Source organism: Stegastes partitus, unplaced genomic scaffold (assembly GCF_000690725.1).
Source record: "Stegastes partitus isolate 25-593 unplaced genomic scaffold, Stegastes_partitus-1.0.2 Scaffold535, whole genome shotgun sequence".
Taxonomy (NCBI): Eukaryota; Metazoa; Chordata; class Actinopteri; family Pomacentridae; genus Stegastes; species Stegastes partitus.
The window spans coordinates 370,445-397,882 of record NW_007578266.1 but is presented as its reverse complement, the minus strand read 5'-3'; the positions used below and the strand labels follow the sequence as shown (position 1 = coordinate 397,882).

Sequence of the window (27,438 nt, the reverse complement as noted above, 5' to 3'; positions counted from 1 at the left end):
TCGTAATGTCCACAGTGAAAAAGGTCTATCATCCGTCCTAATGGATCCAACTAGAGGGAGAGTGAGGAAGCTGTCGGGTGGGGTCAGGAAGCACACAGCTGCATGTGTGGACAAGGGTTTAAATATTTAAATTTGAACATTCAGCTTTAAAATAAGAAGCAGAACTAGATTCCAACATAAAGTGTGTTGCCTAAACTCCCGTTTCTCTACAGGAGACAATGAGGGACAAAATCTACACCCCTCTGACTGTAGAAAGTGCTGTCGATGCCAGGTGAGAGACAACTACAGTTCTAGAGTTTTATTTAGCAGATGCTTTTATCCAAAGATCTGACATCTGACTACGTGAAAAGAAAGATCACTTTTGCTCCAGATGCATTTGTGTTCTAAATAACGACAGATGAAATAGTAATTTGAATTTGTGATGAATAATGCACACCTAATAACTTTAGACTGATTAACTATACTTATACCACCTTAAACATAAAACTGAATCATGTAAACCTAACCTCGACCAACATGTCACTTCCTTACCTGTCTGTCTGTCTTTCTCCTTCTAATAGCCAATATTTATGCCCTTTGTTTTCCAGAGATGCTGTTGCCAAGATCCTGTACTCGCTGCTCTTTCATTGGTTAACAGAAAGGATCAACGCTCAGGTGTACCCTCGCCAACACGCCCTCTCCATCTCCATCCTGGACATTTATGGATTTGAGGTAAACAAGTGCTTGTCCTTGTGTTACAACCCTTCCAATTTTGTTTTTTATTTAAAAGCCACATAAGGTCTATAACATATCTAGAGCCTGAAACATTTTTTTTAGGGAGTAAAAAAGTCCAATATCAATATATTGGCTGTTCTTCTTTATGTATACAAAGATGCTGTTAAATTATGTTATAATGAAAAGTGAAAATGATGGAGTTATTATGTGTTAACTTTCCAGCAATGTCTTCTAAACTAATGTACAATGCACAAGTTCATCATTCATATTTTGGTAGTAATTCATACAGTTATTTACTAAAATTGGGAATATGTACAGTAGTATTCACCGATTTAAACATTGTTACAGGGTTAACATATTTGTGGTATATAAATAATTTTAGATAACATTATATAGTGCAAATTTACATGTTTAAAGTTTGTCTCTTTATTAATTGCATCTACAGTTGTCGCAATCTGAGCCTTCCATGATGCTGATTGGTTTGTGGTGGTCACATGAGAGGCAGAATGAGGAAGTTGCGATGTTGTCAAAAAGCTGTGCTGTACTGATGTTATCCGTCTCCATTGCGCTGTATCTCTTTAGAAAAGTGTTCCAACCAACACATCAACATTACACTAGCTATCAACATACCCTGAAGGCACCTCTTGACTCCTGACCACTATGTGCTCAGCTGTGAGTTCTTCTCTGCTGCATGTGCTGCAGACAGTGTTAATATTTTTGTAAATAGTATCTGCTGGACAAACTATGGAGGACACCATTTTTATAGCCCCAAGCATCCTAACACACATGTACATATGTGACCGGTCAGTATCAGCCACTGACGTAGCGATTGGGCTTTAAACATAATTCAAAGAGTAATGAAAACAAATATATTTTACAAATGTGCAACAGAAGACAGAACAGAGATTGACAGGCCTTACAAATGCAACACATAGCAAGAAAGCCACTGAGGTCAACACTGTGTTATTTATGTGCAGTCTTATCTGGAGACCGGCCATCAGTGTGGACAGGTTTTTCTGCAAGAACAAACAGCATCTTTCCACCGGCCAAATCATTCCCAATTCAAAAGTCAGTGCACTAAGTCAGGAAATAAAGGCACGGACCCATGCAAGGGAACGCCAGAACCGACAGCAGGATCATTTATAAAAGGCAACCCTCCGGAAACGGTACTTTCGTGTGCTGTTTATTGGCTACAGCACAGGAGAGTTCAACAATATCTCCCAGTAGACGCACATCACACTTTCTTATGTTGTCCTTATAAGCCTTGAATTCAAGCTCTACACGACCAGAGCTGGTGTCAAGCTGCAAAGACAAACCTCTAACGGAATCCTAGCCATTGTTGTTAAGCGATATTAGCATAACTTTGAGGGTTGACAATGCATCACACTCACTACACAGGACGACAGAGAGTGCATCCTATTACCAGTCTGTAACTTTGTTATGTTACACTGCAGAGAGACTCCTGAATAGTCACTCTTTAGACATGTAGATGAGACATAAACTGTGTGTATATATATGTGTGTGTGTGTGTGTGTGTGTGGCAACAGGATCTGGCCTTCAACAGCTTTGAGCAGCTTTGCATTAATTATGCAAACGAGTACCTGCAATTCTTCTTCAACAGGATCGTGTTCAGAGAAGAACAGGTGAGTCCACGTCAAACCTGCAGGTTTACGCAGCTATGCGCTTTGCATCATGAATGCAGACACAAGATACGCTTAGATGTTTCTGCACACTTACGCAAAGGAATACACAAATGGATCTCAATTAGTGCTAAAACCATTAGTAAATGAGGCGATTAGTGGACATACATGAATTCCTTATTGAGACCATGGAGGGCTGCAATGTATATCACACCGCGCTGTGTGTGATCCCCACACAGGAGGAGTACAGCAGGGAGCAGATCCCGTGGCAGGACATCACGTTTAGCGACAACCAGCCGTGCATCGACCTCATCGCTGCTAAGCCTCATGGGATACTGAGGATCCTGGATGACCAGAGCTGTTTCCCTCAGGTGAGGAGGGGCACAGAGCACATCTGGTTCAAACATTGTACTGCTTGCTTAGAATCTGCTAATGTTTTGCCAGGCAACGGACCACACTTTCCTCCAAAAGTGTCACTATCACCATGGCAACAACCCGCTGTATGTGAAGCCAAAGATGCCCCTCCCAGAGTTCACCATCAAGCACTTTGCTGGTCGGGTCACCTACCAGGTAGTCAGCTCCTCATTGGCTCATCAGTGGTCTTCTATTGGCCAGCTAGTTACAGAATAAGAATCAGAAAGCTTTATTGTCACTGTACCAAACAGTCTGAGATTTTAGTTAATTTTTTGTATGACACTGAGTGTATCTAATTAGCTTGAACCTCATTGATAGCCTTTTTAGCAATGCTAGCAGCATCACCATAGGAATGGAAAATATGGTCATTGATGGTGCCAGAGAATGAATGTTAAAGAAATGGATGATCACATTTTCGTTTAGCACCAACTTGAAGTTTACATTTATGGTTTTCAGTGAACTGTTTCAAATTGTACCGGACTGTCGGCGATGACATTTAAGTGCACACGTTCCTTATATTAAATTATCAACACTTTTGTGATGGTGAAGACTCAATCGGGTCAAAATCAAATGTTTTATATTGTTAACATGTCCGCGTGGTGTTTTTATGTGCTGACAGACAGATATCACAAGCAAAAAAAAAAGCAGTCAACACCACGGCTGAACATTTGAAACTGCAATGTACAAAAACACGGTTAGAGACTTCCAGAGTTTCCTGCGTAACAAACCTAAGAAGACAATCCTGTTAACTTGCAGAATGGGGGTTCCTGTATCATAATTCCTCTTCAGAATCAGTTTCTAGTTCAAATATGTGTGGCTGAATTACATCAATATTACAAGTTGCCAGTGCGTTGCTTTGAGAAATTTTACAGTGTTTGAGCGGAGGTGAGCTGGTGTGCTTTAATTGCACTGAGTGTGGAAGGGGGTGTGGAAAGAGAGGCGTGAACTTTACAGATTCACACATTCTAGAGGAAGTAAAAGTATAAAGTTACATCTAAGCAATTTTAGATAAACAGAGATGAGTTATCAGGGGTTTAATTAACTGTCCAATACTGGTTTTGACCAATAAGCAAATGGCAAACTACGATGGTGAACACATGTGAACAGATCATCCAATGATGTGTCATTTCACTGATGTAGGTTTACAAGTTCCTTGAAAAGAACTACGATCAGGTCCGACAGGATGTCCTGGACCTGTTCATTCAGAGCAAGAACAAGGTGAGAGGAGACAAGTTCATGCTGACCGAACTAATAGACGACTGCAGTAAAATACGTGAACGTTGTGTGTGAACGTGTGTGTGCGTTTGTGTGTGTCCAGATGGTGTCAAACCTCTTCCTGGTTCATGCAGAGGTCGTGGGTAAGCAGAGAGGAGGTCACATGAGGAAGAGCAGCACGGTCACCCGAAAATACCAGGCTCAGACTGTCAGCAGCAAGTTCCAACAGTCCCTGCTGGAGCTGGTGGAGAAGATGGAGAGGTGGAGTGGATTTATTCGCACATTTACTAACGAGCACAAGTTCTATAACAAATTAAAATTTTGTGCCACTAAAATTAGCTTCCTTATTTTATTCTCTCATTCCAGGTGCAACCCTTTCTTCGTTCGCTGTATTAAGCCAAATAATATGAAGGTAGATCTTCCAACATTCTGTATTTTGGATCAATTACATGCACATCAAGCAGTGTTTTTGATTTAGATCTATACGTCTGTGCTTAGCAACCAGGTGTGTTCGAGGACGATCTGGTCAGCAGCCAGCTACGACACTCTGGCGTCCTGGAGACCATTAGGATCCGTAGGGAGGGATATCCAGTCCGAATGCCATTCTTTGTCTTCCTCTTCAGGTAATATATGCACAGAGCTATTGGTTGAATGAAAAATGGTGCTCCTTCATTTAGAGGTGGTCAGAGACTGAAGTTAAACCTGCCAAAGAGCAGTGGAACTGCTCTGGAGGGAGGCTAATATTGACCTAAACTGTTACTGAGGCCATTTGTACTGGTTTTCTCCTTAATTTTTCAGAAATTTGTTTGACAATATCAAGCAAATCATCTGAAAAGACAGAATAAAGCCCTGCTATTGCAGCAGTCCAAACACAAATATAGAAACATTTATGCTTTTCTACTAGTGCCTATTTTGATCCTAATATCACTGTACATGTATAGGGGCATAGATTAAACTTCCTGCATTTGTTTGTGAATGTGTGCCATCCTCAGATATAAATCCTTGGTGGGGATTCAGAAGCTACCAGCAGCAACTGGGGACAACTGTGTGATATTGCTCAGCAAACTGTGTCCACTCCGACCAGGAATCTTCCATGTTGGAGTCACAAAGGTGATCTTGTTCTTTAGCAATTAAAGGAAAACCAGCAGCACAATTGACAACCTGCTCTATATCTCCAAATCCTGATGCTCCGCCTCAATCTGCAACTGTTTGTTGATTATTCATGTTGGTGTGTGTCACTGGCAGTTGTTTCTGAAGGAGGACATCTACCAGTTGTTGGAGTGTAAACGGGAACGCTCCCGTCAGCTTGCTGCTCTCACCCTGCAGCGCTACACCCGCATGTTCTTCGTCAGGAAACGCTATGTTGAGTTCCGCATGAGAATCGTCAGGTTTGAGGCGCATTGCCGAGGCTACCTTGTTAGGTGGGCTTAAACCTTCAGTAAACTTCAACCAACAAATATGGAACTCAGCTTTAGTGTTGACAGTAAATTTTGCCTTTAACCCTCTGTATTCCAAACAGTTTTGATTTTTGGTCACTTTGGGCTCATTTTTAACTGCAATATGAAGTCCTGAAACAGTACAATCATGGCTACAAACAGAGATAGCTCAAAATGTTCCTCTTGCCAGCATGACAAAGTTATTATGCCAAAAAAACAACACCAAGTTGAATATTTTTTGTAGTTTATTTTGGAAAAGTTGAAAAAAAAAAAGAAAAGAAGTCAACATGTGCTCACCCCTCCACCTGCTCAGTGTAAACACAGCCTGCAGTTCATCCTCGTTTAGCTGAACTGTGACAGAATTTTTGCTACATGACAGCGGAGGAGTGCATCATTTTTGTTTTAAACAGAATCCAATTAGAAGAAAAAAATATATATTTTTCACAAATTTTGAAATCAGACATGTAGAATAAGGTCATTTTAATGAAATGAAATATAACAAATGTAAGCTTAGATTTGGATATTGGTTCTGATGTAATTTATTCACACATGATTTGTTCAAGGACCTTCAGAAAGTCAAAAAAAAAAAAGGGGGGGGGTCTTTTCACTGTCTTAAAAATAGCGTTATTTTGGCTTTTTCTAAAAGAAAGCAAGTTCAGAGGGTTAGGATAGTTATCACTACTTAGTGTAAATCACTGTAAATAACAGAGAATGAAACTTTAAATGTAACCTTGCGAATGCAGCAGAACTGCAGATCTGTTAAAATTAAAATCAATTCTCATTGTATCCTCTAGGAAGCAATATGTAAAAATGAGGGAGTGTCTGGTCCGGTTCCGCTCTCTTGTCCACATGTATGTCAACCGCAAACAGTACATCAAGGTACATGAAGTGTTCTTTTGCGTTTTCTTTTATCTAAGAATCTAAGAACATAATATAATACGACACGCTTTTTGCTCTGGATCGAAATAAGTTTGTGAGTTTGTGATTTCTGTGATCTGTTTGCAGAGGAAGTTTCAGGCTCAGAGGCGAGCTGAAGAGGAGAGGAGGAGGAGAGAGATGGTGAGATGAAAGCTTGGACAAGCTTTGCACAGGACATGACCTAGAAACTCACCCATAAAAGCAGGAGATTGGCAGTTTGCCAGTCTGAATGTGTTTTCAGTGCAGATTTCAAAGTAGCAACTCTATCTCAGTTCCTTTTCTCTCACCTTTAAATTTCCTCTTTTCTTTTGCGTTTTTGTAGCTTTAAAAGGAGAATCTGTCTAAATGCATTGCTACTTTGCAGACAAATTTTAAAAAGTGCCTCTTTCAGGAGCTGACCAAGAGAGAGGTGGTTAATGTGACACACTTGGTGATCCCTGCAGAACTGGGCGCTTTGCTGCAGACAGCAGGAGGTGTGTAGACATCTGTCCGTCTGTCTTCTCCGTCAGTGTTCATCACATGGTGTGCATGCATTACTATTCATGAACCAAAATGTCTGAGAGCACCTTGTCTCATCTCATCAGCGCTGACTGTGTCAAATTAGGAAATGATTTGAATAATCCTGACAGAGTGGGACAGGAGTGGACTGTTAATAAATAAACCATGCCGGCCTTGATGCTGTTTCTAAAAAAGCTTTTGACACCTGTGTCCTAAATGTCATGCTCGGACAGCTTTCACAGGGTCAACAATTTTTTTTTTTTCCTGTTGTAACACTGTTCTCGTCATGCGTCTCTCTTCAGTCAGGAGGGAGCTGCACTCAGACTGTCTGGCTCTGCTTCAGGCTCCTCACATCCAGGAAGAGGCTCAGCTCACTCTGCCTCTGGACATCAACAACTACCCGTTCTACCGCTATGTTCAGATCCATTTCAGGGTGAGATGTGTATCATTGTAGTGACAACATTATAGCGAGCTTCCTGAATGTAGATCAGCTTGAAACTTATTATATCCCATAATGTACTCGGTTTTTAAAAGTGTCTTTCTAACTGTGTGTGGTTTCTCAGATTTATTTTCAATAAAGACTACTGAGCCTTTATTGTTTGATTTCTACTTAGACTGATTAGTTAGGACTAGCTAGGATTAGTTAGGATTGTTAGGACTTATTATGAAAAGTACATAGTAAATTTGCAAGATGTGTAGAATTAAGAAATAACAAAATCGTTGGGCACAATAGGAGCCAAAGTTTGGGATGCTGATGGCCCCTCTGGAGTCACCTCTGACCCGGGTGGAAGATGACCTGAAAGGGGAGGCTCTGGAGCTTTTCATCATGGTAGGCTGCCCTCTTTTACAAATAGTTTTCTTTAAAATGTACCCAATCTGGAATATTCTCCAAGCACTGTTCTACTGTATTTATAAGGATACAGCCATCCATCTATCTCTGCTTGTCCCAAGTCATGTCACTGTGGCGAAAGGGTAAGAATTGCATTCCAGACGTCCTCCTTCTCAGCAACATTGTCAAGTTCCTCCTTGGGGATCCCGAGGAATTCCCTGGCCAGATGAGATATGTAATCCCTCCAGAGAGTACTGGGTCTAGTCTGAGACCTCCTCCCAGTTGGATTTGCCCAAAAAGCCTTCAGAACCTCTCACCCTGGGGAATTCTAGAAAAGGAGAGAGTCCAGCACCTCTCCAGATTTCCAGGACTGTACATGGATGTGACACTGCTCCACCTCCTGCTCCAGTTCTGTTTCCTTTCCCACCAGAGAGGTGATATTCCACATCTCTAGAACCACTGCCTGACTTACGGTACACTCACAACCAACACCCATCCCTGCAGGTGATGGTCCTACATGGCAGCTGCTACAAGTTGATTATTGGGCTGTACCTTGGTTTGAATCTCAGCTGGGGTCTTTCATGTGTGTACTTTGTATGTTCTCCCTGTGCCTTCTTGGGTTTTCGCCAGGTGCTTGTTCTGTAAGTGTACATGGTTGTCTTGTGTCTTGGCCCTGTGATGGAGCCTATCCACAGTGTACCTTACCTCCATCCCCATTTTTATCCTCCACAGGATAAAGCAGTGTTTTGATAATGGATGGATTAACCCTACCAGGATCTATTGCCCCCAACATCATAGCAATCAGGTTTAGATCGACAAACAAACCCCTCTACTGTAAAAAGAATTAGTTCTTACCCCTGTTACACATCAAGGACAGTCTTTAGTGCTGCGTCTGCTACCCATCTGACTGGTCTTGTTGTCTTTGTTGTTGTCGTCTTTGTTGCCCTGTGAAACAACTCACGGAGCAACATAAGAAATGTTGAACTCGAGTTCTCTAAGTTATACTATGAATCGCTTAAATTCCAAGTGGCCTTCACAGTTTATGTAGACAAACTTACAAAGATAACCCTAAAATATGATATCACACATTCTAACTATTGGTAGTGGTTTTAGTTTCTGAAAGTATTCTGCTTTATTTAGGTGTTACGCTTCATGGGTGACCCTCACCTGAATGGGGCGCAGGAAAACATGTTTGGGAATTACATCATCCAGAGGGGCTTGTTGTCTCCGGGGCTTCGAGACGAGATCCTGGCTCAGGTTGTCAATCAGGTGTGGAGGAACATAAATGCAGACAACGCAGAGAGAGGTTGGCTTCTGCTGCTGGGATGCATCTGCAGCTTTTCCCCATCACCCAAGATGGACAAATACCTGCTCAAGTAAGAAGTCATTTGATGTGAATGTATAAATGATACTGAGGGCAATATGCGGCATTGGGTGGTAATGTGCACAGAAGAACATTTTAAAAGGCCGTAGAAGTAGTGGCAGGAAGCACGAAACCTCCTCGAAGTTGTAATTTTAAACATTTTCCCATTACTCTCCTATTTCTTCTTTGCCTCAAAATCTGGCTTTTGCTCATCAGATTTGTATCGGATCGCGCCCCTGCTGGTTCTCAGGCGTTGCTGCAACACAGACTCATCCAAGGCAACCAGAAGATGGAGATAGGCTCAGGCTCGGCCCCCGAGACTGCACGGACCTATCCGCTGTCGCTGCTGGAGTGGACAGCCAATAGGAAGAAGGCTAACATGGTGTTGCACGTCCACTGCCTTGATGGTGAGACGCATCTTGTCTTTTTAACTTTACATATATTATGTAGTTTTATGTTTCTGGCCCTTTGTTCTTTTTTTTTTTGGAAGAGACTACAAACAAATCAAAATTCTCCTTTTTATACACCTATATCTTTTAATTTATCTGCAAAGGAGCAAAGAAGAACAAAATGCCGATTAAATGTCATGTAAGTAGCCTGTCTCACACCTCAATGAGATGTCTGGCATTGCTTTTATTGTCTGGGATCAATTACTGCCCCTGATCATTGATTATTCATTGCCAGTCAGGATCAGGTGGTGGGACCTCGAGGCTCATGGACTTGCACAAATTACATACAGTTTGCTTGTTGACACCAAATAACTTTAACTTCAACTTCAAATGTATTATTTGTCCCTGAGGGGCGATTTGTTATGCAGCAGCTTACAAAAGCGGTCACAATAAACAACAATAAAAACATTTTTTAAAACAAAAATATAAAACACATATTAAAGGAAATGTTTACAAAAAAAGACAACAAAAACATTTAAAAATTACACAGAACACAAGACAGACAGGGACATTAGCAGCAATCTTTCATTCAGTCATTCATTCAGTCAGATGTATTCCACTGCAAACAGAAGAAGTCAAGCACAAACACTTGGTGTGACTTCAAAGCCACAAAGGAAATAAATAGATGAAGATGCTGCTTGATTACTCATTAATATCTCTCTGCAGGAGGGTCATTCCTGTGTCCAGTCCATTCCTGGACCAGTGGAGAGGATTTAGCAGGAGACATCCTGCGTCACAGGTGCTGAAATGACGCTCATTTACAATATACCACTTTGCTTTTGATAATGCATTTTTTGTCTTGTCAACTTTTCTGTAATTCTTCATTCTCAAATCTATGCATTTTGTATGCTGTATAAATTGTATGCAAACATCTAAACATACACACTTGGACAAAATTGTTGGTACCCCTCGGTTAATGAAAGAAACATCCACAATGGTCACAGAAATAACTTGAATCTGACAAAAGTAATAATAAATAAAAATTCTATGAAAATTAACCATTGAAACTCAGACATTGCTTTTGAACTGTGGTTTAACAGAATTATTTAAAAAAATAAACTCATGAAACAGGCCTGGACAAGAATGATGGTACCCTTAACTTAATATTTTGTTGCACAACCTTTTGAGGCGATCACTGCAATCAAACCATTTCTATAACTGTCAATGAGACTTCTGCACCTCTCAGCAGGTGTTCTGGTCCACTCCTCATGAGCAGACTGCTCCAGTTGTCTCAGGTTTGAAGGCTGCCTTCTCCAGACGCCATGTTTCAGCTCCTTCCACAGATGTTCAATAGGATTTAGATCAGGGCTCATAGAAGGCCACTTCAGAATAGTCCAGTGTTTTCCTCTTAGCCATTCTTGGGTGTTTTTAGTTGTGTGTTTTGGGTCATTATCCTGTTGCGAGATCCATGACCTGCGACTGAGACCAAGCTTTCTGACACTGGGCAGCACATTTCTCTCCAGAACACCTTGATAGTCTTGAGATTTCATTAGACCCTGCACAGATTCAAGACACCTTGTGCCAGATGCAGCAAAGCAGCCCCAGAACATAACAGAGCTCCTCCATGTTCCACAGTAGGGACAGTGTTCTTTTCTTGATATGCTTCATGTTTGCATCTGTGAACATAGAGCTGATGTGCCAAAAAGTTCCAGTTTTGTCTCGTCTGTCCAGAGAACATTCTCCCAGAAGCTTTGTGGTTTGTCAACATGCAGTTTGGCAAATTCCAGTCTGGCTTTTTTATGATTTGTTTTCAACAATGGTGTCCTACTTGGTCGTCTCCTATGAAGTCCACTTTGGCTCAAACAACGACGGATGGTGTGATCAGACACTGATGTACCTTGACCTTGGAGTTCACCTTTAATGGCTTTAGTGTCAATTTTCCTCCTGCGGCCACATCCAGGGAGGTTGGCTACAGTCCCATGGATCTTAAATTATGAATAATATGTGCAACTGTAGTCACAGGAACATCCAGCTGCTTGGAGATGGTCTCATAGGCTTTACCTTTAACATGCTTGTCTATCATTTTCTTTCTAATCTCCTGAGACAACTCTCTCCTTCACTTCCTCTGGTCCATGTTTAGTGCGGTACACAGCATGTCACCAAACAGCACAGTGACGACTTGTAACCCTATGAATAGGCTGACTGACTGATTACAAATTTGTAGTCACCTGTGATGCTAATTAGAGGACACACCTTGACTGAACATGTCCCTGTGGTCACATTATTTTCAGTCTTTTCTAGGGGTACCATCATTTTTGTCCAGGCCTGTTTCATGAGTTTAAAAAAATAATAAAATCTGTAAAATCACAGTTCAAAAGCAAGGTCTGATTTTCATTGCTTAATTTTCATTGAATTTTTTATTTATTATTGCTTTTGTCCAATTCAAGTTATTTCTGTGACCATTGTGGGTTTTTCTTTCATTAACCGATGGGTACCAACAATTTTGTCCACGTGTGTATTATGATGACGATCAAGTGAACATCTCTTTGAGTGCAGTAATAATAGGTCAAATATATGCATCTGAATATGTCAACAATGCGGTCTTGCAGGGGAGTGTCTGACTGGTGGAGGGGGAGTTCGATTCTGATGAAGGAGCACGGCCAGTGGGTGGAGCTAGCCGGTCATGACTATGTGATGGACCTGATTGCAGACCTGGAGCTTCCTATGGACTTCCCAAAACAGAAGAGCTACTTCGTCATCAGCACCGACAACCCGGCTAGAGTCAGAGCTAATGCCAGCCTGTCAGTGCACAAAATGCATGCATACATATACTGTGGTCATATGCAGACCATTACATCTAAGACAATATTTCACTAACAGGATTCCTCTTCTCCTTTCAGCACTTTGTTCGGCGGTGGCTTTGACTCAGACGAGGAACTTCCTCCTTCTTTAGCTCTCAGCAGCAGCAGACCAGCATACAGTCTGCCTGACTCTGATGGTTATTACAGCCACGGTACACAAACACACACAGATATGTCTGAACCATACATCTGTTGTCGTATATTACTAATAAATATACACAGTATAAATATACCCAGAAGGATTAAGGGTATGGCGCATACAGTTATGCTGTGATAAAATTACAAAACCCTGCTGAGTTCATAGTTTCTGGAACGTATCTTAAATTTGGATAAAGTGGTAAAGTGTTCTATGAGTTCCATAGTCAAAGTGATAAAGAAAACGTGTAACACAATCTTTCTGAATGAAAGAATGGTTTTGTAATACAGCCATACTTTTGAAAAAATGTTAAAATGTTGAAGAGGGTTGCTTTTGCAGCTGCAATTATCACAAAACACAATTAAAGCAGTAGTAGACAATATTCTTTCAGCAAAAAAATTCCTTAATACATTGCTGTATATTGTCTTTCTCTAAGAAAGAAAAAAGTTCAGCTCATCCTCTTGGCTCTGTTTTCATGTAGGTTTTATAAAATCTAGCCCAAGACGGGAGACTTTGGTCACTCACTGGTCTTTAAATGCAGATTCGATGAGACAGTATAAAGAGCAGCAACGTTCATGATATGAATAGGATGTGGTGATGCCGAAGACTTTTATTTAGAAGATGTGAAGCCACAAGTGAATCTCGACTTGTAACTTGACTACTTTTGCACGTTTAAAGCGTGTATTTAACCGTGCTCAAGCTTAAGTCAGAGAGGAGAGAGGAAAGAGCTGCAGAAAGAATGCAGTTAGTTTTTTGTTTGTTTGTTTGTTTTCATTTTTTTCAAGATTTAACCTGCTGCTGCAGATTTATGCTTTTGGGAACTCTATAACAACACTGAATTTGCTTGAGCTGAGTTATAAATAAATCCCACCAATAGCATACCAAAAACGCAGTGCTTTAAGATTCACAAGACACCTTTAGTTCCAAGAGACACAGTTTGCAGCATCAAACTACTGGAAACATTTATTGGAGGTCTTAATGTTTAAAAGGTACTCAACAAAATAATGATTTTGCAGATGAAAAATTTTGCGATGGACCTTTTAGGAGAAAGTTTTCAATTCAACTGAATCACATCACCGGAACGTCTTGCAGATTGAATGATTTGTGTGGATCTGTCCTGTAGAGTCGGATGCATTCAGTGACGGTCAGGCTCAGAGAGGAATGGATCGCTACCTGGACAGTCTGTTCGACCCTGTGCTGTCCGACAGCAACATAGTGAGTATTCATGCTGGTTTCCAGTTACCTACAGGTCCTAACCATATTTCCCTTCTGGTTTAGAAATACAGCTGCGACTCAATAATCCAGCACTAAATGCAAAACCTTATTTTATGTCGGATAGCAAGGCTTTCGGATTGTCAAGACAGAGGTCAAGATACTCGGAGGGCTTGGTGCTTGAACGGCCACTACCACCTCAGGGGAGCGCTCCGACGGGGTGGAAGTGGCCGGGACGCACAGGTAGTACTTGGCTACTGATGCCAGTTTAGGATAGCAGTCACAGTTTGGTTCCACGCTCCACCGTTACCATCTGTGTTTACTTTGGGCACGCTTGCTGTGTGTTGTGTCGTTGTTGTTTTCTGTTCTTTTGGTGCGGTTTTGTTTTGTGTGGTATTCAGTTCGCAGATCAGATCCCATTCGCGTTTTATTTGATTTGTGATGTGACTTGCCTCGCAATCTGATTTGATTTCACCATCCGATTTGAGTTTAGGTTTTGGTGTTTGAATGTGGCCGTTGTGTCTGTTTGTTATTTCTGATTCTGCTGCTTTGTCGTTATTTTTTTTTTTTACTTTCATTTTGGTGTCGGAGTCCAAGGGTGTCAGTATGTTAAGGCTGTTTTTCATGGATTCCATTCGTTCTTCCTACAAACCTGTCGGATAGCAAGGTTTTCGGATTGTTAAGGGTCAGATTGTCAAGTCACGACTGTACTTTGGAGCTGCCGAAATATTTTTTAGGCCTGACTACCTGACCAACTGATACCTGGTTATTTGGTTTAATTGCTGCCTTGCACTGCCGACTATGTCATCTAGTCAGTGCAGTGCTTTTGTACATACATAAATGTGTGTACAGTGTGTTTATGTAAATGCTGTATATACACTAGTGCAACTGAATTTCAGTGTTAGCAGTTTTGTGACCTTTTTCTCTGTTTTATATGACTGTGAATTTTGAACCGTTTGTCAGACCAAAACAAAGATTCTATACATATAGACACATCAGTGAACAAGTAAAGAAATAGACGTGGAAATTATTATCTGAAACGCATAAAACTTTTATATCATACTCCCTCCATGTTCTCTGCCACGTGTGTGTGAATGGACATGAGTGTTGATGGACGGATGGAACATGTGATCCGTTGCTTCTGTTTGTGTATGAATGGAGCAGGTTAGAGGGATGATTGGGTTACTGAGCGACCTACCGTATTTGACCGTAGCAGCGGGCAGCATGCATAAACAGCTCCGTATAGCTTTACATTTGCTTTGTTGGAAGAACAGAAAAAAGGCGAAAAGGCTCCGTCATTGGGAGCAAACTATAGGAGAGTTGCTGCAGGTATGTTCAAGGCTTTGAATGATGATCAGGAGTCGTAAAAGCTGCATTTTGTAATGTTATGCAAGCCTTTGTGGTTAAGATTTTCCACAACATTTTGAGCTTTAAATCAAAAAGTGTGTGTTGTATTATGAAACTATCTTTGCCTTATTTTTGCACTTTTTACCCAATGTGTCCTCACTGCTTATGCTAACTAAAAGTCCTGCTGCTTATATTTCCTATGAAAATAGTTATGAGATTTTGTAAGGGTGAGACAATGAAGCCCTGCAATATTGTATTACATTTGGTTGTGGACCAACTTTTGTAAAAGTTGATTCCAGTTGTGTTAGCATGTGCTGGAGCATCTCCTCCAGTGTGTACGGTACTCCCTGGGGAGTATTCAGTTCCTGCAGCTCTACAGACTCACTCTGAGAGGGTCTGAATCAACCAATGCAACACAATACACTCCCTCTTTCTTGTTCTCTCGGTCATGCTCCCTCTCTTATTCTAGCATACAAACCTTTTTTCCCGATCTTCATGTCGCTTAAACTCAATTTTCTTCCCATATTCCACTGTCCTTCTGCTGAATCTTTGTCACCTGTTTGCCCACCAGGACATGGAGAAGACTGGAAGTTTGTCAGCAAGGATGAAAGGAGGAGGAGGCATCGGCATCACGGGGGGAGAGAGGGGAGAGGGGGAGAGTCATCCAGCTCGCAGTCGACCTTACCCACCAGGGATACATCCAGGAGGTAAAACGCTGAAGTTGTGTGTGTGCAGATTGTTTTTTTTTCTTTAGGTTTGTATTTTTGTCTGTTTTTTCTTGCATTTTGCTTTTGTCTCATCTGTTCACACCTTTCCCTCTCTTTAATTTTTCTCTACAGTTTTCATTTCCAACCCGTCCTTTGTCCCACCATCCATCCTTCTCTCTGCTGACATCAATAATTCAGCTTGTTCTAAGTAGGCCCTAAATCCTTGGCATTAGTCTCAGGCTGATAAATTGTTTTGCCCTCTTTCTCACTGTCAGAGCTTCGCCTGAATGCCAGAAACAACACCAAGTTTAAAATGTTTTGGGTTAATATGGGATAAACCTTATAAGCAAGTAACTAACAGGGAGACATATGAAATTTAAAATACAAGAATGTAAAAAACTGTATTGATATTTTCAGTTCAACATTGTTACAAACAAAAAATCATGACAAAAGCAAACAAAATACAGTGATTGTTATGGCCATTGTGATATTTTCTTTTTGTTTGTTCAGTGACACTGAACAGGTCTGAAGTTTAAAAGTTCAGGTGCACAGTTCACCTGCCTTAATGTGCTATTTAGAGGCTGTAATGAGCAGTCTGACCTCATAGATAATGCATCGACAGCCATTCACTGTGACCACAGGTGACTCCTCCTTTAACCTCTCTGGGTGCCTGTTGTTCCAGTTCTTTCTCCTGCTACACAGGCTTTTATTAACCTTAAATATTCCCACAGTTATGTGGTTATTTGGATCGTTTTTGTGGCTGTGCTAGAGTGTTACAGATAAAACTTAAATCTGGCTATCACACATTTATAGCTTTCCAGACATCTGGAAATGTTTATTACCTGTCACTCTTTTTTTACAGGTCAAGTTTTCTTCTCTCTGTTCTTCACCACAACTATTAGAACTATGGAGTGAATGTTTCAAAGTCTGTAAATGTGCAGGTGTAGAGACTTTTATTCTCCATCATTTTAAAGACACTATGTTATACTAATAATTTCTAAGTGGTCTCTGATGTTCAGCAGAAGAAGCAACAACAGCGATAACAGAAAAAAAAAAAGGGGATGAAGGAAATCCCTTCTTATAGAAAATGAGTCAATAGACAACTACTGCTGGGACTGTAATAGTTTATAAGGCCTGGAATTATTCTACCAGAATCCACGGCTTTAGCTACTTTTAGAGGAAGATTTTTCAAAATGCATCATGTAACAAGGTTTGAAATGGGGCACATTGTTTAAGCCACGAGTATTCTACCTTTTCAAGTCCTGATGTTTTACCAAAATTAGTGTGTGGTTGGACTCACTTTTCAGATGTCTGACTTTTTCCCCCTCTAAGCTTCTCTCGTGGCTTAATTCTAAATGATCCAACATGTCACCAAAAACCAAAGATTTGAAAAAAAAATCAAAATTCTGAAAACAAAATTACGTAAAATGTTATATAAATCAGCTCCACCTGCAGCAACTACAACAGTTTAATGGTGCCGATACACTGACGCTTCAGTGTTATTAAACTAATGGTGGCATATATAACAAATATGTCAATCAGAGTGATGAAACCACAACACTTTGACTTCATGAAATGAATGAAATGAAATGAAAAATACTTTATTCATCCCAGAAGGGAAATTCAATTAATTCATTTAGCTTAGGTACTTTTACCTAAGTGAGATTTTTAATGCAGGACCTTTACTTATAATGGAGTATTTTTACATTGCTGTGGTGGTAACTTTACTTCAACAAAGAATCCTGATACCTTTTTCACCACAGTGCAACATGTCGACATTCACACATGTGGTGATATTATATAAATGCACTGTTTCCATGGTTCACAATCTTAGTTTTACATTTGAAAATGCCAACATTGGCTTTGCAAGTGTTTCAAAACACATTTTAATTGTGGCTTTGTGTTAATGAAAATTAAGTTTATTAACAAAGTTATTAGGATTCATACGAAATTTCATGACAATCCATCCAATAGATATGGAGAACTGTCACTAAATATCATAAATGTCAGCATCATGGTAGCTCCAGAGGAAAGTCATTGTTTCATCAGTCAAGAGGATTCGTCTCTTGAAACTGTGAATGTCTTCAGGAATAAATCATGTCAATATATTAAACATTTGCAGAGGTATTTTAGTGCAGAAATGTCCTTTAGACAAAACAGCCTCCTAGAGATGAGGAGGACAGAGAGACATTTATTACATTCCAAATTCATCAAGGAGCCTCTTCAGGTTAAAACTCCTGACATTTATATTTTACACCAAGCATTACTAAACACTGGTCATCCTAGTCTAGAAACCACATAAGCACTTTCTGAAAATGAATATGAGCAACTGATCACTGAGAGATGATTAACATATAAATAGATGATGAAATAAAATTTGATTTTACTTTCATAGACTAAAGTGGTGGACTGAAAAACAGACTGTAAATGGCATCCCATGGCTAATAACGTGTACTCAACACATGACAACAGCTCTAATGTTTCTGCTCATTTCTTTTTACATATTGTTGAAATATCCATCTGGTGTGAAATGCACAAAAGTGCTCCAGGTACTGAGCTTGGAGACCCTCAGTACCTATTAAATCCACTTAAAACTGGAGCGGAGCCCTGACTAACTCTGACCCTGTTCCCTGCCTGCTGCTCCTCAAGCTGTGCCGGTGCTTCCAGTAGCAGGAGGGATGATGCCCCCTGTCCCCGCCATGCCAATCCCCTCCCACCACCACCACCACGAGCAACACCAGCAGCAGCAGCAGCAGGAACAGTACCACCAATACAACCGGCCCCAGCAGCCCTACCGCCAGCAGACCTCCACCACCGCTCCCTCCACCCGTGTAGTTCCCACCCCATCGGCCTCTCACACCCCCGTTGCCATCCCTGCTGCTGCCCCCGCTGCCAGTAGAGACACTGATGTAGCATCTCATGTCCCTGGTGTCCCCGGTGTGTCGGCCATACCCTCGCTCCCAGCCACGACTGTGGTTCAAGGCTTACCTGTGATGACAGGTGTGCCAGGTACAATGACAGGGTGTGCAGCAGGTTTTCAAGCACGTGTGGCCTGAAGTGTGTGGGCGTGATGGACTTCCAGTGTATTCCATTTACAGTTTGCATTGTTTTCCGGTGGGTGGTTTGTTAGACGAAGAGGAGTCTGCTGTTTGTTTTGCTGTTGCTGTGTTTTTGCTTGTGTGTGCTTTTGTTGCTATTTTCTGCAGCTAAATCTTAAATCATCATTAACGCATGGTGTTTATGTGTTTGTACTCTTCCAGGATCGGAGCAGGCGGTACTGACTCAGCAGCAACAGGCCATCATCAACCAGCAAGCTATCATTCTGGTCTGACACATGAACAACTCCAATGTTAATGCCACTGTTACATGAGTTACATGAAAACATACAGTATGATAAAACTTCATTTGGGCCATCAATGAGCAGCCACACATGTAATATTCAATCATGATAAAGGAATAGTTAAAAAACAAACAAACTTGTTTTCTCCACTAGAACGACTTAAATGACAAGATCAATACCATTTTTGTGTTTGTATAGCAAATATGAAGCTATAGTAGCATAAAATCTCAGCTGGAGTGCTCTGTCTAATAATAACAAAATGAATCTACTTCACACAAGGTGATTATTTAAATTAAGATAATTAACATTTTATATCTTATTTGTTTAATCTGTGAAAACCCGAAGTGTAAAAATGCATTTTAACAGGGTTAGATGCTGGAAAAATCTTTGTTTAGAAGTTGTAACTACCCCTAATCTCTGCTGGTTTCCCAGCAACTGATGCTGACCAATAAACTCTATTTGCATGAGCATGTGCAATAAACACATCGCAGAAAACTGCCCGTAAAGCTGTGAATATGAAAACTGGTTTGTTTACACGTGCCATGCAAACATTTGATCCATCAGATGGGCCGTGCATTAGCACCATTTGGCTCGTCAGACGAAGCCACAGCAAGTGGTGAGCTTGCCTCAGTTCAGTTCATATCGTTATGGTGGTGAGAGAATGTCAAGAGAAATGTCTAGAGATCTTATGTTGAGTTTAGAATGAATATTTGAGAGAGCATAAAAATTAAATTCCATTTCTTATACCTATAATGTCTTGCTCAAATTAATGTTCAGTTTAATTGGTTGGACATTCAAGAGCAATTTTTTCAACTGAAGCACGTACAAAATAGTTCATTTCTTCTTTATTTAGTAGGCAGAAGCTATTCAGTGTTGGAGTCTGTTACAGCTCTGTGTCCGTTAAAGCAGATAAACACAGGAAAATCCATTTGTTTGTTTATTGCAAGTCATATCATTATTGCAGTACTGAACAATGTTATGGCACGTAGCAGATTTTCCTCGTATTGTGCATAATTATATTAATTAGCAGTGCTAATTTAGCACACGTTTTCCACAATGTCAAACAATTTTATTAACATTATGTAAATTAACTGAAAATTGATAGAAATTAACATCAGACTAAGTGACACATTTAGTCAGTAACTCCACACTTATTGATATTAACACTAATGATACATTGGCCAATCAGTGTAAAGTAAAACCATCATTTTAAGGATGACCATGACCATGAGGAATAAAAGGATAGAATATATATAATAGCATGATGGTAAACTGTTGTTTCCATATACTGCATGTAGAAATATGTGTCTCTGTGTTGCAGGCCCAGCAGATGACCATGCAGGCCATTGCAATCCAGCAGCAGATGTTGTCCTCCTTCCCCCCCGTTGCTCCGGCCCCCCAGTCACCTCCTGCACATCATCACACACACTCGGCACAGCGCTCACACACACCCAGTGTGGTGAGTAAACACACACATGCACCGTGCTGTTGCCAGCAGGAGTACAAATGTGAAATATGATCTTGCAGCTGTATTGTTTCTTGTTTTTCTGCAGGCCAAAGACAGTGAGGAGTCTTCACACAAGCTTCATCGTAAAGCGAGTATGTTATAGACTTAATGTGTGGTCATGCATATGGTGACGATTCAGGATGACTAAAAAAAGGAGTGAAAAGATCATTTTTTGCAATGATTAGAGACTGAAAATCCAAATTCATTCAGTTAAAAATGTGAGATGAATCCATGAGTAAGTGACTTTTGGGTTAAAGGATGAAGCCAAACATAAACTGCAAACTTCCTGGTTCATGTGTGCTTAAAGAAAGTTATGTTCCAGGTCCAACACATGGCCCCCCTCCTGAGGACGTGGTCCGGTCCAGTGTGAGCAACACTGAGCGCATTGAGCCCAGCCATGACATCAAGGATATCATCAAACAGCACCAGCCTGCTGCAGGCACCACATCTTCCTCTGGATCTCCCACACAAAGGTGACAGAGCACACGCATTTTGAGACGCCTGAGATAATTATCACATACAGTTGTATTTCATCCATTATAATTACCTTGGTGTGGATGTGTGTAGGAGAAGTGACGGAAAGATGTTTGCGAAGAAGCCAGACCCTCATGACGAAGCCATGGAGATCCTGAAAGATCAAATGGCAAACCCACCGCAACCGGTATCCCAACGTGGCACCTAAAACATACACACATACAAGTTAAAGCTATATTATATATAGTTTTCATGTTTCCAGACTCAGAGGAAGCCGCAGCCATCCCAACCTAAAGAAGATGGACGACTAAAGGTTACCAAGACAACCAAGCCTCACTCTGCAGGGCCAATAAGCTCCAACATAAGCCCCGCCCCTCCACCAGGTGAACATTTTATAAATCCCCATTCATAAACTCCGAAATGCACATTGCAGCCACTTTTACACTCGTAATAATGAGAATCCTCATGAATGTTTGTGTATACAGTCTCAAGAGATTTGCCAGTAGAGGAGGAGATCATTCAGACTCAGCTGCACAGCAGAACCAGCGATGAGCATTACACTTATTCCAACGTCCCGTGGAAACTCTACATGAGGAAAGAGGTGCACTTTAACTCAGTATTCAGATCAGTTCAACAACACAACAGCAAATCTCACTGAAAGGTCACAAGGTCAAACATTAGAGAGCTTTAATGCTATCAGACTGTATAACTATTTACTTAAATAAACATCTTATTTATTAATTTTTGTCTCTCTTTTTTTTTTTACAGGTTTTCTATCCAAAAGAGACCATCAACAATCCACTAATCCTGGACTTGATCTTCCGACAGGTTGGAATTTGACATTTACATTTTACTTCATTTGTTTAGTCTTAAGTTAATTCATTAGTTTTTCATTTTATAGCTAAATAAATCTGATTTTTCATCATAGCAGAGGCCGTATGTTAACTGCTAAAGGTAGTGCTTTTTATCTACAATTAACTTACTCTTTGCTGTAAAACAACACAAGAGCACACTTTCAGGTATTCAGTGACCTTGGTTTTTGCTTTAATGTTAGCATCCATTTACAGTCAGAATTAAATGATCCTAAAATGCTTTCCTTCAGCAGATTTATATTCCTGGAAATACGCGTCTTTTGCAGGTTGTACATGACACCTCTTCTGAGGCTTGCATCCGTATCACCCAGGAGGAGAGACAGAAGATGAAAGTTCTGTTTGGTATGAACAACATTCATCCCTAAAGGATTTCCCTACGTACTATAACTGCTCATAGAACACACACAATATCCTCTTTTTTTTTTTTCATTTATGCAAAAGCTTCAATCTCTCTTCCTTTGTGTTTTGGACAGCGGAGAACAAAGTGGATCAGGTTTCAGGGACACATGATGAAAACGTAAAGAAGAAAGTGGTGGCCATGGCCAGAGACTCATGGGAGATTTACTTTTCCCGCCTCTTTCCCGCCTCTGTGAGTTTCTGTGATTTTTCTTTGCATATATCAGTTGAACTGAGTAAGGATCAGAGTGCAGTTATATCCACTCTCGTACTTCCTCTGGTAACGTGTCCACATGGTGATTTTTATATCATGGAAGACACATCATGAGTGAAATAAGCAGTCACAGCCATGGCTGAGTATTTCCATGCTGAAACTACACAGTACCGATGACAGTGTCTACAAAATGAATTCAGACAGCCAAAGTTTCATACATATCAAACCCTGGCAACCAATTCTTCAAACTTGCAGGCTGGGGCTTTTTGTATTTGTCTGAAGAATCAGTTCCAACATGCTGGAATAGTCCAATATTACAACTTGCCATTATGTAGCCCAGAGTATTTTAATACCTGACTGCATACATGCTGACAAAACAAATGGCGCCTAAATGATTCTCGGTCATCCACACCGTTATAATTCATGAACAATAGAGCTGTACTTGAAGTAGTCGCTGCTGGACTTTGAAGAGGCTATGATTTGCACATGCTTTCCTTTGACGTTGCTCAAATGCAGTAGGAAGTTCTAAATTCTCCAGAAATCCTTTTGCTATATCCAGCGACTGTTTCCTGCACACCTCAGGAATAATCAAATCAACACAGTGGTAAAGCTCAATCTGGAAGCAGCTGCTATATCCAGTAAAAAGTGTATATCCTTCAGAGACATCTACTGGAGCCTCATGTGTTTTTCTGTGTTTGATATGAGGGCAAAATGTCTCTGCAGCGCTCCTAATAGAGTATGAATACAACCACGGCTGTGTTTGAAGTCCATTTTCAGAGTCTACATGTATCATTCAGAAGCCATGAAGTAGGATTTTTTTTTTTTTTTTTTTTTTATGTGGCTGTCCTCAGTTTGTTATCATGCTGTGGTGTGTGTTTTTCAGGGCAGTGTGGGGACAGGAGTGCAGGTGTTGTCTGTGTCCCATAAAGGCATCAAGCTGCTGAAGATGGTGAAGAGCAGCTCTGCAGCTTCAGACTACTTCAGAGTGCTGAGGCCTTACAGGTGCGCCTCATAGAAAAACATGGATCCATATGTTGTATAACTAATATCAGACCTATTTCTGCCTTGTCTAGCCTACATAGATTGCTGCTTTTTAAAAAAAAATGCTAAAACCAAAAGCTCTTTCTCTTGGCATGTCTTAGCCTGATTGCTTTGACCCATGACTTTAAGTTGACTTCCTGGTTTGGCATATCACTTCCTGTGCAGCTACTCGGACATCCTGTTTGTGTCTATTCCATCTAAGAACATGCTGGAGTTCAACCTGACCAACGAGAAGCTGATCCTGTTCTCCGCCAAGGCCCCGCAGGTCAAACATATGATCGACTATTTCCTCACAGAGCTCAAGAAGGTCAGAGAGACTTTAGAAGTGTGTTTGTATGAGTGAGTGGGAAGATATCTGCTGGTCCGACTAGAAAAGTCTTATAAAATCAAAATGTAGTTATTCATCACCATCCATTTGGCTTTTTTTTGTATATGCACAGTTAGAAGTTATCATCTGAGTCTTACTGATGATGGAATTTCTGTTATAATGCAAGCATTTGCCACAATCTGATTGCTAAAACTGTAATATTACCAAGATTATTTATTTTAGGATGATCTTTCAGTGTTTTACATTATATTTTCAAAACTTAAACTGTGTTAAATATGAAATGTTGGCATCTTTCTTTCTTTCTTTTTTATTGTAAAGGTACTAGATTCATATACAGGCTTAACTAGTTTATGCAGTTTAGAAAACTTTTTTTTGTTCATGCACGGACGTTACTTTTTCTTTCACTCAACCTTAATTCAGTTACTCTCAAAGTAACACTAGCAAACCCTTTAATTAAACATGCTGACATTTTTTTTTAAGCTCACATCTTCTCTGGCTCTCTGTCAGTCAGTGTGCACAGTGGATGTTAATGTCAGCGTGTCCTGTGTTCGTCAGGACTCGCAGTATGTGGTGGCGGTGAGGAACTACATCACTGAGGACAGAAATCTGCTCAGCTTCCACAAAGGGGACATCATCAGAGTGCAGCACATGGATGGACTGGAGGCCGGTGAGACACAATCAGACAAACACTGGAGAACTTTACAGTAATATATCCGCTTACTGCTTCCATGTGCAGCGTCTCTGCTTCTGTGTGCTTCATACAATTACTGTGTCTATGTATGTGTGTGTGTGTGTTCAGGCAAACATTATGGCTGCATTGTTAGGAAGAAGGTGATGCTTCTGGAGGAGCTGAAGAGAGAAACTCCAGAGTTTGGTGGGTGCGACATAAATGCTTCTCTGCTGTTTGTCTGTTTGATTTGCTGCTTTGTTTTTGTAGTTGCTTTGTTAAAAATATCTTTATATTCTCAGATTTATTTGAGGACTCTGTGATAATTTGTTGCTCATCTTCTGTTTGCACATGTTGCACTGCTGTTTAAATTTTAATTTCCTCATTCACTGGATATTTTTTATATCCAGCATAATCACACTTCACGGTGCATTTTTCACTGTTGTCATTTTTAACCATACTTTAGTATATTCCTTTTCTTTCTTATTTATTTATGTTGTGGTGGTGGTCACTTTGCTCTTTCCGCATGCTACTGTAACAACAGAATTTCCCTTTGTTGAACAATAAAGTACTTCTATTCTATCCTTTTCTTGAAAGCTAAACATTTGAGGGTTTTCAATTCAATTCAAATAACTTTATTTATCCCCTAGAGGCAATTCAAATTCAATTCAATTCTGTTGATTGTCTGAAACAAATAAAATAAATCAAGCATCAATTGGAGCTTGTTCTGTGTTTTGCATGTGACACTTGCTTACATCAGATCCATATCTGTGGTTGCCTACAAACCTCTAAGTGATTGTGCATACCTTCTGGTGGTTGTGTTTGCGTGTGTGTGTGTCTGTGTGCAGGGTGGCGGTTCGGGGCCGTGTACGGAAGGTCGGGGGTGTTTCCCAGTGAGTATGTCCGTCCTGTGGCCGCCCCAGACTTCCTGGTTCTGCCGGCTGATCGCGTGGAGCCTCGGGACAGGCAGGGACGGGTCGCCGCCTCAGCTGCTGTTGCCGTAGCAATGGGCTCGGCTGTAGCTGCTCATGAGCTCGACCTCTCCACAGAGGTGCAGACTGGGATTCTCTTTACTCATGTTACATTTTTCTGAGCCGCTGTCCAACAAGCGCACTTAATTTTCAGCTTCCACTTGATAACAGTGGAAAAATGTCTAAATTACGAGTTCAAGGCGAGTTCAGCTTGCTTAGTACCCCCACATTATGGTATCAGCTGCTGTTTATACAGCATACATTGGAATGTTTCGGTTTGCAGAGATGGAAATATTTTGTAGATAATTACATTGTTGGTAATCCTGTAAGTGGCACGGTTGCTTAACTCTTTGTGCTGTGGGTGTTCACGTGTGCATCAGGTAGTAAATGAGATGTATGGGGACGGCCTGAGCGTTGAAATGAGCGATCCGCCTCTGCACAGCAGCCAGTACCAAATGCCGGAGTTTGCCAAAAAGTACTTCAGGGAAGCACAGAGGAACAGGAGGTCAGACTCACACACACACAAGTGCCAAAATATCCTCTTTTCAAACCTCAAATTTGTTCTCATAGTTGCAAATACGTGTATATATATTCACTGAGCTGACAAAAACTGACTGTTTCCCTGTAGTGATCAGAAAGCCAAAAAGGGGAAAGAGGGCAGGGACCCTGTTGACATGGTCAAATTCTCCAAGGTAACACAACTGAGTGCTGCAAATTAACCTCAGCTTCTTTATCTTCCCATATACATGTGTATTACTTTCAGCTATTTTGTGATTTTGTATGCTGGTGCACAAACTGTATGTCTTGATTTTTTTCTTTGTTTTTTTTTTTTTTTTTTTTAAATACTGGAGATTTAGCTGCAACATTTCTTCCTCATTGTGTGTTTGTGTGTTTGTGTCTCCAGTCTCCGATCCACGAGTCTCTGATTGACTTCTCAGACAGCGGCATGAACAGAGTGGCAGCAGACATCTTCATAGGTGAGAGAAAAAGAGGGGATGAATAGTAGAAGAAGACGCTAGAGAACTAGTCAGTAGATACAGATATGCTTTACATATCTTTTAGTCATCAGTTGTAGGATCAAATCTAGGTCTGGGATTTATTTATTTTTGGACACATCAGTTAATGTTTAGTTCTGAAAGACTACATCTGAAGGCAGTGATTGTTTTTGTGTAGCTGTAATGAAGTTTATGGGAGACTTCCCACTGAAAGGCCAGACTGAGCAGGACCTGGTCACCTCTATACTGACGGTGAGTTCAATTTCTTCAGTAATACCAAAACAAACCAGTATATTTGTCTGTCCTCCTATAAGAATCATATAAACGTGTGTCTGTGTATCATAAATCCAGCTAAGCGGAGACCACGGCCTGATAAAGGATGAAACGTACTGCCAAGTGATGAAGCAAGTGACTGCCAACACCAGCTCTAAACCGTAAGACTTCTAGCATCGATGGGCACTTTGAACTTCAACAGCAGCGTCATGGAGAGGCTTTCATTTGTAGTTGTGTGTGTATTTTGTGCAGGGACAGTTGTCAGAGAGGATGGAGACTGATGTACATCCTCACAGCTTTCCATCGCTGCTCTGATGTTATGAAGCCGTTTCTGCTGAAATTTCTGCAGGATGCCAGTGACAGCCCCGGGCAGCAGTACCAAGGTACAGCAAGATGTCCAAACAACCTGTGAACTGACACAGCATCCATTAATCCATCACTACCTAGTCTAATGGTATTCTTAGCTATCACTATTATTAATTTATAGGTATTGCTAAGGCATGTGAGCAGAATCTGAGGAGGACGTTTCAATATGGCGGACGTGTGCAGTATCCCAACAGCATGGAGCTCAAAGCTATGCTGGTAAGTTCCTAATGCAGCCATGTTGTGTTTTTATGTGGCGTATATTTACCGACTTGTTTTATGTGCTACATAATGCATCAAACCAAACAGGAGACTACA

General features: G+C 40.8%; 1 protein-coding gene across 1 annotated transcript in view; it reads left to right on the top strand.

The window, feature by feature from the left end:
• The window catches only part of myo15aa (myosin XVAa), a 43,768-nt gene that overhangs the window by 11,574 nt on the left and 4,756 nt on the right, over positions 1 to 27,438 (top strand). The window contains exons 15-60 of the mRNA XM_008288006.1: positions 213 to 271; positions 588 to 711; positions 2,262 to 2,357; positions 2,594 to 2,725; positions 2,799 to 2,924; positions 3,909 to 3,986; positions 4,087 to 4,244; positions 4,350 to 4,395; positions 4,482 to 4,606; positions 4,976 to 5,093; positions 5,229 to 5,404; positions 6,214 to 6,319; positions 6,540 to 6,560; positions 6,717 to 6,814; positions 7,142 to 7,268; positions 7,569 to 7,664; positions 8,805 to 9,040; positions 9,244 to 9,434; positions 10,143 to 10,215; positions 12,026 to 12,217; positions 12,317 to 12,429; positions 13,537 to 13,628; positions 15,544 to 15,679; positions 18,515 to 18,688; positions 18,940 to 19,004; positions 20,341 to 20,478; positions 20,573 to 20,618; positions 20,834 to 20,999; positions 21,094 to 21,187; positions 21,263 to 21,383; positions 21,486 to 21,601; positions 21,769 to 21,828; positions 22,139 to 22,214; positions 22,346 to 22,461; positions 23,366 to 23,484; positions 23,689 to 23,830; positions 24,407 to 24,518; positions 24,651 to 24,725; positions 25,367 to 25,569; positions 25,870 to 25,994; positions 26,118 to 26,181; positions 26,394 to 26,466; positions 26,663 to 26,736; positions 26,836 to 26,918; positions 27,010 to 27,140; positions 27,245 to 27,339. Of these exons, the coding sequence (XP_008286228.1) occupies positions 213 to 271; positions 588 to 711; positions 2,262 to 2,357; positions 2,594 to 2,725; positions 2,799 to 2,924; positions 3,909 to 3,986; positions 4,087 to 4,244; positions 4,350 to 4,395; positions 4,482 to 4,606; positions 4,976 to 5,093; positions 5,229 to 5,404; positions 6,214 to 6,319; positions 6,540 to 6,560; positions 6,717 to 6,814; positions 7,142 to 7,268; positions 7,569 to 7,664; positions 8,805 to 9,040; positions 9,244 to 9,434; positions 10,143 to 10,215; positions 12,026 to 12,217; positions 12,317 to 12,429; positions 13,537 to 13,628; positions 15,544 to 15,679; positions 18,515 to 18,688; positions 18,940 to 19,004; positions 20,341 to 20,478; positions 20,573 to 20,618; positions 20,834 to 20,999; positions 21,094 to 21,187; positions 21,263 to 21,383; positions 21,486 to 21,601; positions 21,769 to 21,828; positions 22,139 to 22,214; positions 22,346 to 22,461; positions 23,366 to 23,484; positions 23,689 to 23,830; positions 24,407 to 24,518; positions 24,651 to 24,725; positions 25,367 to 25,569; positions 25,870 to 25,994; positions 26,118 to 26,181; positions 26,394 to 26,466; positions 26,663 to 26,736; positions 26,836 to 26,918; positions 27,010 to 27,140; positions 27,245 to 27,339 (5,187 nt within the window). The remainder of the gene's footprint in view (positions 1 to 212; positions 272 to 587; positions 712 to 2,261; positions 2,358 to 2,593; positions 2,726 to 2,798; positions 2,925 to 3,908; positions 3,987 to 4,086; positions 4,245 to 4,349; positions 4,396 to 4,481; positions 4,607 to 4,975; positions 5,094 to 5,228; positions 5,405 to 6,213; positions 6,320 to 6,539; positions 6,561 to 6,716; positions 6,815 to 7,141; positions 7,269 to 7,568; positions 7,665 to 8,804; positions 9,041 to 9,243; positions 9,435 to 10,142; positions 10,216 to 12,025; positions 12,218 to 12,316; positions 12,430 to 13,536; positions 13,629 to 15,543; positions 15,680 to 18,514; positions 18,689 to 18,939; positions 19,005 to 20,340; positions 20,479 to 20,572; positions 20,619 to 20,833; positions 21,000 to 21,093; positions 21,188 to 21,262; positions 21,384 to 21,485; positions 21,602 to 21,768; positions 21,829 to 22,138; positions 22,215 to 22,345; positions 22,462 to 23,365; positions 23,485 to 23,688; positions 23,831 to 24,406; positions 24,519 to 24,650; positions 24,726 to 25,366; positions 25,570 to 25,869; positions 25,995 to 26,117; positions 26,182 to 26,393; positions 26,467 to 26,662; positions 26,737 to 26,835; positions 26,919 to 27,009; positions 27,141 to 27,244; positions 27,340 to 27,438) is intronic.